Source organism: Gorilla gorilla, chromosome 3 (genome assembly GCF_029281585.2).
Source record: "Gorilla gorilla gorilla isolate KB3781 chromosome 3, NHGRI_mGorGor1-v2.1_pri, whole genome shotgun sequence".
Taxonomy (NCBI): Eukaryota; Metazoa; Chordata; class Mammalia; order Primates; family Hominidae; genus Gorilla; species Gorilla gorilla.
In genome coordinates, this window is record NC_073227.2 from 96,626,161 (window position 1) to 96,641,305 (window position 15,145).

The following is a 15,145-nucleotide window of genomic DNA, read 5'->3' on the forward strand; positions in this document are numbered from 1 at the left end:
TGGTTTGGATCACTGGACAAATGAGTATTGGGATTTCATTCTAATCTCACATTGATTTTAAAGATATTGCCAATCATATCAAATCACACGAGGTTTGGTTTGTCTGTTGGTGGTGGTGTTTTCTGTTTTTCTGTGCTCAAAAAGACACAGCTATGGAATAATAAGGGATGCTACAGGCCAGCATGGCGGTGCATTGGCAGAACTATGCAGAGGTTTGCACAGAATCTTCCTGCACAGTATATAGCTCCAGCCAGTGCTACTAAATCATCACTTTTTTAATACAAAATTCAGCCCCAACTGCTTTCAAAGTAGTAAAAATAAACGCTGAATCAACATCATGAGATATTTTTGTTGTCAAAAAAGCGAAAGTTAAGAGTAAAGCCAAATCTACAGAGCCAATAGTGACAGCTTCTACTGGTCCAAATTCGTAAAGGGGAATTCTGGAGGTTCTCCTAAAATGGAAAGAGAAGAATAGAAAACAGCATTACAGTAAAACACTTTTGTAAGCTACGAAAGCTATATCTCACATTTTTTTGAAGTACAATTTCTATGTTCACCAGCATAAAATAACTGTGTTAATCTGAAGAGAAATATTAACTTCCAAAACAAGTTTTCTCTTAATTTATGCATTCTAGTTGGAAAAGTTTTGTTTAGACCTGTCATGTCATCAATTTTTAAAAATGAAAACACTTTTTAAAATGAAGAAATCTGACCTTGGGAGAAAACACTAATACTGCCCCTCATAAAACATGTTGATGTTTAATATCAACACACCTTTATTAGTTTCCTTTCACACAAATCTCACTTTTTTTTTTTTTTTCTGAGACAGGGTCACCCTCTATTGCCCAGGCTAAAGTGAGTGGTGTGATCATGGCTCATTGCAGCCTCAATCTCTCAGCCTCAAGCTATCCTCCCATCTTAGCCTTTCTAGTAGCGAGAACTACAGGCGCACACTACCGTGCCCAGCTAACTTTTTATTTTTGTTTTTATTTTTGTAGAGACAGAGTCCCACTATGTTGCCCAGGCTTGTCTCAAGCTCCTAGGCTCAGGTAATCCTTCTGTCTCAGCCTTCGAAAGTGCAGGGATTATGGGTGTAAGCCACTGCACCTGGCCATGAATCTCACTTTTAATCACAGCTTTTATGTATTATGTCCTTTGATATTTTTCCTTGTTGTTATTTGAATGGTATATACTGAAATATGCACTGAAGCAACAGAGAAAAAACAGATTTTAAGGTTTTAATAGGCTTTAGCAATGCCAAGTCATATGAAAATGAAAAATAAAGCAGAATAATTTGTGTTTTTAGATTTTATATTCAATTCATTATAACAAAAACATTTTATAACAATACAATTTTTTATGATCCCAAGTGAAATCCTTGTTATTAACTTGTTTGATTTTCCTTGCTCAGCTACACCATGTAATTAATGTCACCTTAGGCCAGAGTGTACTTAGCTATATGTACATGGCAGTCATCTCTAAGTGCTCCCTGACCAAACCAAAGGGAGTTACTGTTAAGACAGTCTAGTTAACCATCAACTAGGTGCCAACTCTATTTAGGGTCACTGTGGTGTATTATAAATCTCAGTGATTTATTAAAACTAATGAAGCTGATATGCCCTCCTTATTTCCATTAGCTATTTACTATTTAAGACTGTCAAAATTCTTGCTCAGCCACTATTTACATTAGAGCAAAATAAGAGAATGATTCTAATATCATGTTTGTATCTATATGACCCCAAAACATTCACGTAAAAAGCTTGCAGTCATTCATCTGGATCTCGTGCTTCTACAATGCCAAAGATTTAAATGCTTATAAAAACTTAGAAATTTTTTATACATTTTAGATGGATATTTCAGTATTTGTGAAAAAATTTCCCAATATGTCCAAACCAGCATGATACTGTATATTGGACCAAATGCAAATTAGCAAACAATGGGTGAGGCTTCTGAAAGGATAATTTTTCCAAACAATAGTATAATGGAAAGCTATAGCAGTTACCAATCATGTAAGAAACCACAGGTGAGTTGAGCTTTATTTAGTACTTTGCGGCTTTTCAAAAAGTTTGTCAATAGACAATGAGTACTTAATCTTTCCAAAATGATTTGTGATTATTCATGAATATGCATTATTATATTGGACTGTGACACAACAGCTCTCTTATTTCCTCTCTCATTGTCAGATTGTCAGCTCTCACTTCTGCCAGAGTGCCTACCTCCACTAGACCCAAGTGAAAAAGCACCCTCCCACCTCATGGTGCACTAAAATCAGCCCCTCCTGCTGTTGTCTGCAGGGTGCGGTCATGACCTTTTGGTATAGGCTTGGTCTGCCCAGACTGGGGTGGACATTCCTGCTATAAATCATCAGGGGAAAAGCTAGTCCTGAGAAAAGAAACTAGAACATAAAAAGCAGGCTTCAGAGAGGCAGAGAAAAGCGTGTGTTCCTCTCTGACCTTTTGTTTGTTGAGTGTACCCTTTAAGCAGTCTAAGGTCCCTTAAGGTTGCTCAGAGGTGGCACTGGTTGAAATAACATTGCCACAAGGATTTAGGTTAAGGGTTATGCAAGGAGGTTTACAAAAGGAGGCAGTGTTATTCAAACGCAACCCCCCAATAAATTATGAAATCAATTTAGTGAGCTTCAAATAAGCATCTGAAGAGAACAGAAAATAGCTGGCATCACATGTAATAGGAGTAAATATTGTTTTATGAATCTTGCTTCAGTTGCATGTGTGTTGGATCATAAGATGAACTATATTTCTTACTGTGAGTAGCAATGGAAAATATTTGGAAGACACTGCTGTAAAGGACCCACATCTATAACTGAGATTATACAGTTTCATGTTACTCTCTATGGCTTAGACTTTAGTAAAGTCCTGTCTAAATTCCATCCTTATCTTAGCTTTGATAAATGTTGAGGTATCTTATTTCCATGCGCGAACCAAGTAGAAACAGCCCCCTCCTGTGGCCGGCTGGAGTGATAGCGGTAATTAAAATGGGGTGCCCAAAGAAGGGCAAATGTCTGGAAGAATTCGTGCTGCAATATATGGAGCTTTCCTCCATGTACTGTTACCCTATAGAATTGGTTTCATTTTATAAAGGGAGTATGGCGGCTTCCTTATACTCTGTTTCTTCTAACCTACTGCTCCAAATAGCTAAGGTGTGAGAAACTGACTACAAGTGACAGAACTGTATGTAAATTGTTTCTGCTTGGCTGTCTAAGGGTCTCTTATAGGTAGGATGACTAAATATAGACTTTATCTTCCAAATGGGGACACTATGGAGATGAGAGGTAGCATTCATAAAACAGGACACTGGGCTAGCGGGTGTAAACCGAGACTGTCCCAGGCAAGCCGCCTTGGGTGATCACCCTTCTCACAGGGAATGAAGACCACCACTCCTCTTAATGGCAGCTCCTTGTTTGTTTTTTAGGGTCTTACTGTTTTACAAATGGTTGAAATGAACAAAAGTCTAAACTCTGGATAAACAGATGACAATGATACTGAATAGCTTCTCTTTAGCTATGGAAAGTGAAAGAAAAAAACAGAATATCAAATATTAATGTGGTTTTAAAAGGAATTACATGATGATGAGAGATGACTATCCTCCTAATTAATTTTTATGTAATTAATTCACTTAATTAATCTTAACATTAATTCAGTTTGGTAGCTTCACAATGATTAGGAGTTAGGAGTTGAAGTAAGAGAGGAGGTAGGTCCCAAAAATATTGAATAGCAGGGGGATCTGGCTGGTATGGAAGTATTTGCTAAAGTTTAGCTAAGTAAAAATAATTAAGATGGTCTCATTTTTTAATGCATTTTTTAGAAACTCACTTCAACTATGCAAAAAATGTTTTGCTAAGAATGAATCAGAGTATACAATTTAAATAAAAATAGTTTATAAATAGTTTAAAATATAATTTAGCATGCTCTTACTCCAGCTTATAAACTGCTTTTAAGTTGAAATTACTTTGATTACTTATTTTCAAATAAACTATTACTAATATAATATTGATTCTGGATATTAAAGTCTCTAGAAACAGAACAGCAAAACCTAAACTCACCTTGTCTTCATACATCCTTTTGGCTTCCCTTAATTCAGAACGTAGCTGAGAAACGGTAGATTCCAGATCGCTGAGCTGACGCATATACATAGAGTTTTGGTTTCTTGCTTGCTCTCTAAGAAGAGTTTAGAAGGGGAATAAGTGCAAATAGCAAACTAAGAATAAGAGTAACACCTGAGTATTCTAGCTTTTTGACACTAACACTAGTTATTTTATATGGCATTATTAAGCCAAAGTCTTTTATTTTCCAAAACTGACTCTCAAAAGTTTCACCTCAAATATGTTGTAAACTGCTGAAGCTGGGTGACAGCTGTATGGGAGTGCATTACACTATTTTCTCTCTACTTTTGTATATGATAGAAAATGTCCATATAAAAAGTTTTAACATACAACTCAAATAAAATTATTTCTACACATATGCATACATTTTACTTATATATATTCATATATATTACACACACACACACACACACACACACACGGTTTGGCTCTGTGTCCCCACCCAAATCTCATGTCAAGTTGTAATCCCCACATGTCAGGGGAGGGACCTGGTGGCAGGTGATTGGACTGTGGGGGCAGATTTCCCCCATGCTGTTCTCATGATAGTGAGTTCTCACAACATCTGATGGTTTAAAAGTATGGCACTTCCCCCCTTTCCTGCTCCACCATGGTAAGATGTGTTTGCTTTCCCCATGATTGTAAGTTTCCTGAGGCCTCCTAGTCATGATTTGTTAAGCCTGTGGAACTGCAAGTCAACTAAACTTCTTTTCTTTATAAATTACCCAGTCTTGGGTAGTTCTTTATAGTAGTGTAAGAATGGATTAATACAGAAAACTGGTACCAGGAGAGTGGGGCACTGCTATAAAGACATCTGAAAATGTGAAAGTGAATTTGGAACTAGGTAACAGGCAGAGGTTGGAACAGTTTGGAGGGATCAGAAGAAGACAGAAAGACGAGGGAAAGTCTGGAACTTCCTAGAGACTTGTTGAATGGTTGTAACCAAAATGCTGATAGTGATATGGACAAAGAGTACAGGCTGAGGTGGTCTCAGATGGAGATGAGGAACTTCTTGGGAACTGGAGTAAAGATCACTCTCACTATGCTTTAGCAAAGAGACTGGTAGCATTTTGCCCCTGCCCTAAAGATCTGTGGAACTTTGATCTAGACAGAGATGATTCAGGGTGTCTGGCAGAAGAAATTTCTAAGCAGCAAAGCATTCAAGATGTCACCTGACTGTTTCTGAAAGCATACAGTCATATGTATTCACAAAGAGATGGTGTGAAATTGCAACTTCTATTTAAAAGGGAAGCACAGTGTAAAAGTTTGGAAAATTTGCAGCCTGACCATGTGGTAGAAAAGAAAAACCCATTTCCTGGGGAGAAATTCAAGCTGCCGGCTGCAGAAATTTGCATAAGTAAAGAAGAGGTGCAAGACAATGGGGAAAATGTCTCCGGGGCATGTCAGAGATCTTTAGGCAGCCTCTTCCATCACAGGCCTTGTGACTTAGGAGGAAGAAATGGTTTTGTAAGCCAGGGCCCTCTCTACCGCTCTGTGCATCCTCAGTACATGGCACCCTGTGTCCCAGCTGCTCCAGCTCCAGCCATGGCTAAAATGGGTCAAGGTACAGCTCGGGCTGTTGCTTCAGAGGGTGCAAGCCCCAAGACTAGGCAGCTTCCATGTGGTGTTGAGCCTGGAGGTGTACAGAAAGCAAGAGTTGAGGTTTGGAAACCTCTGCCTAGATTTCATAGCATGTATGGAAATGCCTGGATGTCCAGGCAGACATCTGCTGTAGGAGTAGAGCCCTCATGGGTAACCTCTACTAGGGTAATGTGGAGGGGAAATGTGGGGTTGGAACCCCCACACAGAGTCCCCACTGGGGCACTGCTTAGTGGAGCTGTGAGAAGAGGGCCACTACCCTCCAGACCCCAGAATGGTAGATCTACAGGCAGCTTGCACTGTGCACGTGGAAAAGCTACAGGCACTCAGTGTAGCCTGCGAAAGCAGCTGTGGAGGCTGTACAATGCAGAGCAACAAGGGCAGAGCTGCCCAACGCCTTGGGAGCCCTGCCTTGCATCAGTGTGCCCTGGAAGTGAGACATGGAGTCAAAGGAGATTATTTCAGAGCTTTAAGATTTAATGACTGCACAGCTGGATTTTAGACTTGCATGGGGCCTGCAGCCCCTTTGTTTTGGCCTATTTTTCCCATTTGGAATAGGAGCATTTACCCAATGCCTGTAACCCAGTTGTATCTTGGAAATAACAAACTTGTTTTTTATTTTACAGGCTTATAGGTGGAACGGACTTACTTTGTCTCAGATGAGACTTTGGACTGGATTTCTGAGTTAATGCTTAAATGAGTTAAGACTGGGGGACTGTTGAGAAGGGATAATTATATTTTTTTTATTTTTGAGATGGAGTCTTGCTCTGTCGCCCAGATTGGAGTGCAGTGGCGTGAGCTTGGCTCACTGCAAGCTCTGCCTCCCAGGTTCATGCCATTCTCCTGCCTCAGCCTCCTGAGTAGCTGGGACTACAGGTGCCCACCACCATGCCCAGCTAATTTTTTGTATTTTTAGTGGAGACAGGGTTTCACTGTGTTAGCCAGGATGCTCTCGATCTCCTGACCTCGTGATCTGCCCGCCTCAGCCTCCCAAAGTGCTGGGAATACAGGCATAAGCCACCACGCCCAGCCAATAATTGTATTTTAAAATGTGAGAAAGACATGATATTTGGGAGATTACAAATCTGAATTGTAATCACCATGTGTCAGGGGAGGGGCCTTGTGGGAGGTAACTGGATCATGGGGACAGATTTCCCCCATGCTTTTCCCATGATAGCGAGTGAGTTCTCACGAGATCTGATGGTTTAAAAGTGTGGCACATCCCCATTCTCTCTCTCTCTTGCTTTGCCATGGTATGATGTGCTTGCTTCCCCTTTGTTTTCTGTCATAATTGTAAGTTTCCTGAAGCCTCCCACTCACGACTCCTGTTAAGCCTGTGGAACTAGGAGTCAATTAAATCTCTTTTCTTCATAAATTACCCAGTCTTGGTTAGTTCTTTATAGCAGTGTAAGAATGGACTAATATGAATACTTAAAACAGCCAATCCCAGGAGCCCCAAATAGTTGCAAAAATACTTCTTATATGGTCAGATAATATTACCTATGTTACATAATACTTCCTGTTCATTTAAATGTTAGAAAAAAGTTTCACTTTCTTATGAAATCTTACTAAGCAAGTTCTAAAAGATTATAGAACAGAAAGTTAATGAAAATAATATCTTTAAAATGAAGATGAATGACCAACAGTTTCAAACCACATACTGAATGATTTCCATTTGACTCTGGATACTATTGGCTTGGCTTCGAGCACTGCTAGCTTTCTCAGTAAGTCCTGTTATTTCAACTTCATGTTCACTTATTAACTGCTCAATCCTATAAAAAGAATGTGGTGATTGTTATTTGATACAGAAGATTTTCCTATGAATTATTTTAAAAATTAATGATTTTCAATACTCTCAAATTTAGTATTTTGCTTTGCTTTTGTATATGCTACTCTTTTAATAACAAGTGTCTACAACAAGTCCAAAACCCTTTATCCAAATCTTTTGGGAGTCAGATAGTTTTGGAATTCAGAATTTTTTTTTATTTTACAATGGTAATAAATTGCAAGTACTAAATATTATATGACAACCCCAATGAGATCTAGGGAAGTGTCCCATTAACCAAACATATCATGAATGCAATAATTTATAAGTATTCACACTAAATTGTAGACTATGGAAAGGTTTACATTAGCTCTGGTCAGGTTTTTCCAACAAATGAGTGACAAAAACTCTCTCCTTCACCAAACTTTAGTCAGGCTCTTCTGAGGCCTCTTTTCAACTATGCCTCAACCTTTGGCCTGCCTAGCCCAGACCTAGCAAGAATCTTGCCAAGTCAGTTTAGTCCTCCCACCCTCGATATCTGATCAAGTTCTTCATCCCCTGCCTTTGATATCTAAGCCCTTGGCCTGCATTTAGCAAGAATAGCCCCTACTCTTGATGCCTTTTCTCAGTAATTTTCCATCCACAGACCCCCTCACCATGCCCCCTGGCTATAAATCCCCATTTGGCCTTGTATTGGGAGCTGAGCTTAATCTCTCTCTCTCTCTCTCCTATAGCAATACTCCTATTGTAATCATCTCAAATGACATCTTCCTTACGATTTTATAACCAGGGTCAGGAAAACAAAATGTTAACATGAGTTTCCTATAAACACTTATGTGTTTCAGAGCTGTTTAGATTTTGGAATTGTGGCCGAAACACTGTAAAACTGTGGTTTAGTTTCACTAGGCTTTTCCATACCTCAGTCAGAAACCTACCTATCTTGGTGTTGTTGCAGAAGTAGTTCTATTTTGTTCTGTGATTCAGATTTCAGTGCTTCAAGTTGATCCTCTACCTGGTTTTTAAAAAGAGACACTGATTTAGTTACTGGTAAATATAAGGCTTGGAAAATCTGGAGATTTTCAACTAAAGGAATGCTTTAAATGCAAGTAAAAATAATACTAAAATCAGATACATTCTATCCCCATATTTTATTAGATCTTTTACTTTGTCTATACTCTCATGAAGCTATACGGTAAACCAAGCTAGTTCCTATTATGAGAGATTACTGTGGAAGTAACTTCTGTTATTTCAGAAAAATCAGAACTTGGCTTATTTTAAGAATTTTAAAAATTATACATCTAATGCTATTCTCTTAATGCATTTTAATATAAAATTATTTAAGTAGCATTCTCACCACTTACTGGAAATATCCTCCCTTTAAGATAAGAAATCTCTGTGTCTAATTCTCTTAGGATTTTACTAATAGCTGAGCCCAAGCTGCGGAAGTGCAGAGTAGACATGCTGTCGTGTTCACATATTTTTTTGCCTGAGGCTTCTTCAAAGTCAACTAGGATTGACCGGATTTCTTGAAGCACTCCCTCATGACTAAGCATCATTTTTCGTAGTTGCTCTATCTGTGTGTTGCTGTCTTTCAGCATGTCCTCTTTAAGGCATTTGGCAGCTTCAAGTTCATGAACTGTATTTTGAAGCTGATTTCTTAAATCCTCCTGGGACTGACTCTCCCTTCGTCTATGAAATAAATGAAAGAAAATAAATAACATTGATAAAACTCATATTCACACAAGTAGTTTTACTACAAACAGTAAAACTTTAAAATAATTTCACATAATGAAAATATGTGACTTTAAAATAATTTCACAAATCCCAACCTGATGTCAGCCATAGCATCTCTCTCCATTTGCATCTCCTGAAGTTTTGTTTGCAAATCAATGACTGACTGCCTCAAATAAAACTTTTGTTTCTCATGCAATTCATTGCTCTGAAAAAAAAAGCCATGCAAATTAATCTTCATTAGAGAAACACATTTCCTTATAGCTAGTAACTTCCAAAGATCTATATATATTTTCAATTCATTTTTATGTCTACTTCCTTCCCTCACTGCTGCAGTTCAAAGTCTAATTAATAATTTCTCGCTTAGATTATGAGAATACCTTAACCAGTCTCCCTGTATCAAGCTTGACCCCTTTTAATCCATTCTCTACAACCAACACTCTGCTTCTAAAACAAATCTTACTTCTAGCTCAACATGGAGATAGGAATACATTTTTTACATGAAAACATGAGAATTGGTTGAAAGTCTGTACATAAAAAAGTCAATCCCTACCTCCTACCCACTTAAAATACCTGGCAGCAAACACCACCATCCAAAACTCCAGGTGTCCTACTACAGAGAAATACACAAAGATTTCTAAGATCAGGCACTGAGGGATCTCCCAGAATAGGAGATGCTGTAGGAGATGCTCCCGTACATAGTTGATGCCGTACCTAATCCTCCCAAAGCAAAGCCATCAAATTCTGCCCATGAATAGAAAGTTTGCCATCAGATTTTTTATTGCCTAATTGTAGAATATAAACAGAAAACCAAAAACCACTGAACACTTGAAGAAAAATCCCAAAGTAATAAATAGATCAAGATCAAATAAACAAGCAAACACCCAGAAAAAAAAGAACCAGAGGAACTAAAGAAAGATAATGCAAGGAAAAGAAGAACGCTTCAAAAACTTGTATTTACAGAGAAATTCAAGAGACATTATCAGCATAAAGCAAGAATAAGATGCTATGCCAAATAACTGATCAGGGGAGAAAGGGTCACAAAAATTAAAAATATGGTTGTAAACAAAAAAGTTCAATTCAATAGAAATGTTGCAAGTCAAGAAATTTCCTCCAAAGGTAGAAAAAGTAGACAAATTTTTGAAACGAAAAGTAAGAGATGTAGAGATTTAACCGAGGTGAAAATATGTTTCCAACAGGAACTTTGGAAAGACAGAACTGAAAAAACAGAAGAAAGGAAACGGCCAAAGAAAAAAACGCAACTGAATTCCTCCAAACTGAAAGGCACAGACGAACAGGTCTACTGAGTCCCTAGCAAGGTGAATGAAAAAAAACAAAAATTCATACCTAAGTACATTATGGTGGCATTTCAGAGACAAAGAAAAGATGTTAAAGACGAAATTCAAGTAAGTAAAAAATAAAAAATCATCTACAAAGGAACAAGAACCAGACAGACATCTTCTCAGTAGCGATACTGAATGCAAAAGCACAGTATCTTCAAAAGATTGAGAGAAATTACTTTCAACTTTACCGAGCCAATTATCAATGAAGTATGAGTGTAAAATAGAGTCATTCTCAGACATGTAAAGATTCATAAAATGTATCTCTTTCTTAAGAATTTAACAAAGATGTGTTTTGACTAAATGAAGAAGCAGATAGAGAAAGAAGACAGGAGAGGCTGGAGGCAGAGCAAGATGGCAGAATAGAAGCCTACACCATTCATTCCCTAACCCCTGCCACCCTCGATGGGAACACCAAATTTTAAAAACTATCTGCACACAGAAGAGCACCATCATAAGAACACGAAAGTCAAGTGAAAAATAGTGAGGCAGGAAAATAGGGTCTGGAGGCAGGGAACATAAGGCTGATTCACACTTCAGCTGTGACAGGAAATATCCTCTCCTTAGGGTGCAGGCTGTAAATGACTTTGTAACTTTATTTCATTCTCCCCATTTACATAGGGCATACCCCCAAGTAACCAATGGAATCCTCTAGGGAGTATTTAAACTCCCAAAAATTCAGTAATGGGGCTTTTGAGTTCCTATGCTCAGGCCTGCTCCCACACTGTGTAGTGTACTTTCATTTTCAATAAATCCCTTCATTCCTTCCTTGCTTTGTTTGTGTGTTTTGTCCAATTCTTTGTTCAAGATGCCAAGAACCTGGACACCCTCCACCATTAAAAATATTATCTGGTTTTAATTCATATGGTGGAAAGAGGCATTGAGGAGGGCAGGAGAGACAGTCTTGAATCTCCAATGCCACCCCTTCCACCATCCCCCAGCAGTGGCTGTGCAGAGAATCTGCATAGGGCAGGGAGAGCACAGCAACTGGGGGGTTTTATATTTAACTCAGTGCTGCCCCGTCAGAGGGGAGAATCAAGCCATGCTGAGCTTAGAGGGAGCATTTGGACCAGCCCTAGCCAGAGGGGAATCGTCCATTTCAGTGGTCAGAACTCGAGTTTCTCAGCAAGCCTCACCACCACATGCTGAAATGCGCTGGGGTCCTAGGTAAACTTGAAAGGCAGCCTAGGACACAAGGACTGCAATTCTTAGGCAATTCCTAGTGCTAGGCTGGGCTTAGAGCCAGTAAACTAGGGTGGCATGTGACCTAAGGAGACCCAAGCTGGTGTGGCTAAGGGAGTGCTTGCACCATCCCTTTCCCAACCCCAGACGGTGCAGCTTGCAACAACAAAAGTGCCTCCTTCCTTCTGTTTGACGAGGGGAGAGCAAAGCGTAAAAAGGACTTTGTCTTGCATGTTAGGTACCAGTTCAGCCACAGTAGGGTAGGGCAGTGGGCAGAGTCATGAGGCCCCCATTCCAAGCCCTACCTCCCAGACAATAATTCAAGATACACCCTGGGCCAAAAGGGAACCCATTGCCTTGAAGGGAAGAACACAGTCCTGGAATGGTTCATTACCTGCTGACTAAAGAGTCCTTGGGGACCAGGCACGGTGGCTCATGCCTGTAATTCCAGCACTTTGAGAAGCTGAGGTAGGCAGATCATTTGAGCTCAGGAGTTCGAGACCAGCCTGACCAACATGGTGAAACCCTGTCTCTACTAAAAATACAAAAAAAATAGGCTGGGTGCGGTAGCTCACGCCTGTAGTCCCAGCACTTTGGGAGGCTGAAGTGGGCGGATCATGAGGTCAGGAGTTCGAGACCAGCCTGACCAAGATGGTGAAACCCCATCTCTACTAAAAATACAAAAATTAGCTGGGTGTGGTGGCACGCGCCTGTAATCCCAGCTACTCAGGAGGCTGAGGCAGGAGAATCGTTTGCACCTGGGAGGCAGAGGTTGTAGTGAGCTGAGATCGCACCACTGCACTCCAGCCTGGGCGACAGAGACAGACTCCAACTAAAAAAAAAAAAAAAAAAAAATCAAACCAAAACAAAACAAAAAAATTAGCCAGGCATGGTGGCACATGCCTGTAGTCCCAGCTACTTAGGGGGCTGAGGCAGGAGAATCATTTGAACCCGGGAGGGAGAGGTTGCAGTGAGCTGAGATGGCACCACTGCACTCCAGCCTGGGTGACAGAACATAACTCCATCTCAAAAAATAATAAAAGTAAAAATAATAAAAATAAAGAGCTCTTGGGCCCTGAATAACCAGCAGTGATACCCTGAGAGTATGATTTGGGCCTTGGGCTCTGAGACGTGCTGGCTTCCGGGGTGACCTAGCACATTCCCAGCTATGGTGGCTACAGTGAAAGACTCCTTCTGTTTGAGAAAAGCAGAGGGAAAAGTAAAGAAGACTTTGTCTTACACCCTAGGTACCAGCTCAGCCACAGTGGGGTAGAGCAACAAGCAGGCTCTTGGAGTCTCTAAGTACAGGACTATGCGTTGGGACCTGGGCAGGGCAGCATTTCTGGACCTGCCCTGTGTCAGAAGGGAACCCAGTGCCCTAAAGGGTGAGTTCCAGGCCTGGCAACATTCACCACAAGCTGATCAAAGAGCCCTTGGCTTTAAGTGAACATCAGTGGTGGCCTGGCAGAAACCCCATGGACTAGTGGTGGTGGTAGCCACAGGGAGAAGCTCCTCTGCCTTTGGAAAGGGGAGGAAAGAATGGGAAAGACTTTATATTGTGGTTTGAGTCAGCTTAGCCGCAGTAGAATAGAACATAAGGTAAACTCCTAAGGTATTTGACTCCAATCCCTGGCTCCTAGACAGCATGTCCGGACATGCACAGGGCCTAGGGGATCTTACCACCCTGAAGGGAAGGACCTTGGACAAGACTCAGGGCAGTGCTGACTTCAGGTCTGACCCATCACATTCCCAGTGGTGGCAGCCACAGGAGTGCTTGCATAACCACACCCCCAGTTACACGTGGCTCAGCACAGAGAGAGAGAGAGAGAGACTCCATATGTTTGAGAGAAAGGTAAGGGAAAAGAACAAGAGTGTCTGCCTGGTAATCCAGAGAATTCTTCCAGATCTTATCCAAGACCACCAAGGCAGTATCCCTATGAGTCTGCAAAAACCATAGCATTATTGGGCTTGGGGTTTTGAATACCTGGAAAGCCTTCCCGAGAAGAACAGGCATAAATAAGCTCAACTGTGAAGACTACCACAAATAACTAACTTCAATGCCCAGACACCAAAGTACATCTACAAGCATCAACACCATCCAGGAAAACATGACCTCACTAAATGAACTAAGTAAGGTACCAGGGACCAATTCTGAAAAAACAGAGATATATGACTTTTCAGACAGATACTTCAAAATATCTGTTTTGAGGAAATTCAAGGAAATTAAAGACAACTCAGAGAAAGAATTCGGAATTCTATCAGATAAATTTAACAAAGAGATTAAAATAATTAGAAAGAATCAAGCAGAAATATTAGAATTGAAAAATGCAATGGCTGTATTGAAGAATGCATCAGATTCTCTTAATATCAGAAATGATCAAGCAGAAGAAAGAATTAGTGAGAAGACAGGGTATTTGAAAATATACAGTCAGAGGAAACAAAAGAAAAAAGAAAAGAAAACAATGAAGCACACCTAAAGCTCTAGAAAATAGCCTCAAAAGGGCAAATCTAAGTTACTGGCCTTAAAAGGGAGTTAGAGAAGGAGATAGGGGTAGAAAGTTTATTCAAAGGGAAAATATCAGAGAACTTCCCAAACCTAGAGAAAAATACCAACATTCAAGTACAAGAAGGTTACAGAACATCAGCAGATTTAACTCAAAGAAGACTATCTCAAGGCAATTAATAATCAAACTCCCAAAGGCCAAGGATAAAGGATCCTGAAAGCAGCAAGATAAAAGAAACAAATAACATACAATGGAGCTCCAATACATCTGGCAGCAGGCTTTTCAGTGGAAACCTTACAGGCCAGGAGAGAGTGGCATGACATTTAAAGTGCTGAAAGAAAAAAACCATCTACTGTAGAATAGTATATCTGGTGAAAATATCCTTCAAACATGAAGGAAAAATAAACACTTTTCTAGAAAACAAAAGATGAGGAATTTCATCAACACCAGACCAGACCCATCCTACAAGAAATGCTAAAGGGAGTTCTTCATTCTGAAAGAGAAGGATATTAATAAGCAAGAATAAATCATCCAAAGGTACAAAACTCATTGGTAATAGTAAGCACACAGAACAATATAACACTGTAATTGTGGTGTGTAAACTTCTCTTAAGTAGAAAGGCTAAGTGATAAACCAATCAAAAGTAATAATAACTTTTCAAGCCATAGATATTACAATAAGATTCAAAGAGAAACAACTAAAAGTTAAATAGTGGGGGCACAAAGTCAAAGTGTAGCGTTTGTATTAGTTTGGTTTTCGTACATTTGTTTGTTTATGCAATCAGTGTTAAACTGTCATCACTTAAAAAGTGATGGTTTTAAAATAATGGCTTATAAGAGAGTATTGCAAGCCTCATGGTAACCTCAAAGGTAAAAAAACATACAACAGATATGCAGAAAATAAAAGC

At 39.7% G+C, this 15,145-nt stretch overlaps 1 protein-coding gene across 8 annotated transcripts in view; it reads right to left on the reverse strand.

Annotated features, from left to right (window-relative positions):
• Nucleotides 1–15,145, reverse strand: part of CCDC158 (coiled-coil domain containing 158) — a 108,842-nt gene that overhangs the window by 62,229 nt on the left and 31,468 nt on the right. For all 8 annotated transcript variants that reach the window (XR_008678990.2, XM_019024965.4, XM_063705325.1 and 5 more), the window contains 5 exons: nucleotides 9,311–9,420; nucleotides 8,843–9,170; nucleotides 8,417–8,493; nucleotides 7,378–7,488; nucleotides 4,061–4,175 (listed from right to left, as the gene is read on the reverse strand). Coding sequence is in view for 7 of the 8 variants with exons in the window: in XM_019024965.4 (XP_018880510.3) it covers nucleotides 4,061–4,175; nucleotides 7,378–7,488; nucleotides 8,417–8,493; nucleotides 8,843–9,170; nucleotides 9,311–9,420 (741 nt within the window). In the remaining variant the exon portion in view is untranslated. The remainder of the gene's footprint in view (nucleotides 1–4,060; nucleotides 4,176–7,377; nucleotides 7,489–8,416; nucleotides 8,494–8,842; nucleotides 9,171–9,310; nucleotides 9,421–15,145) is intronic.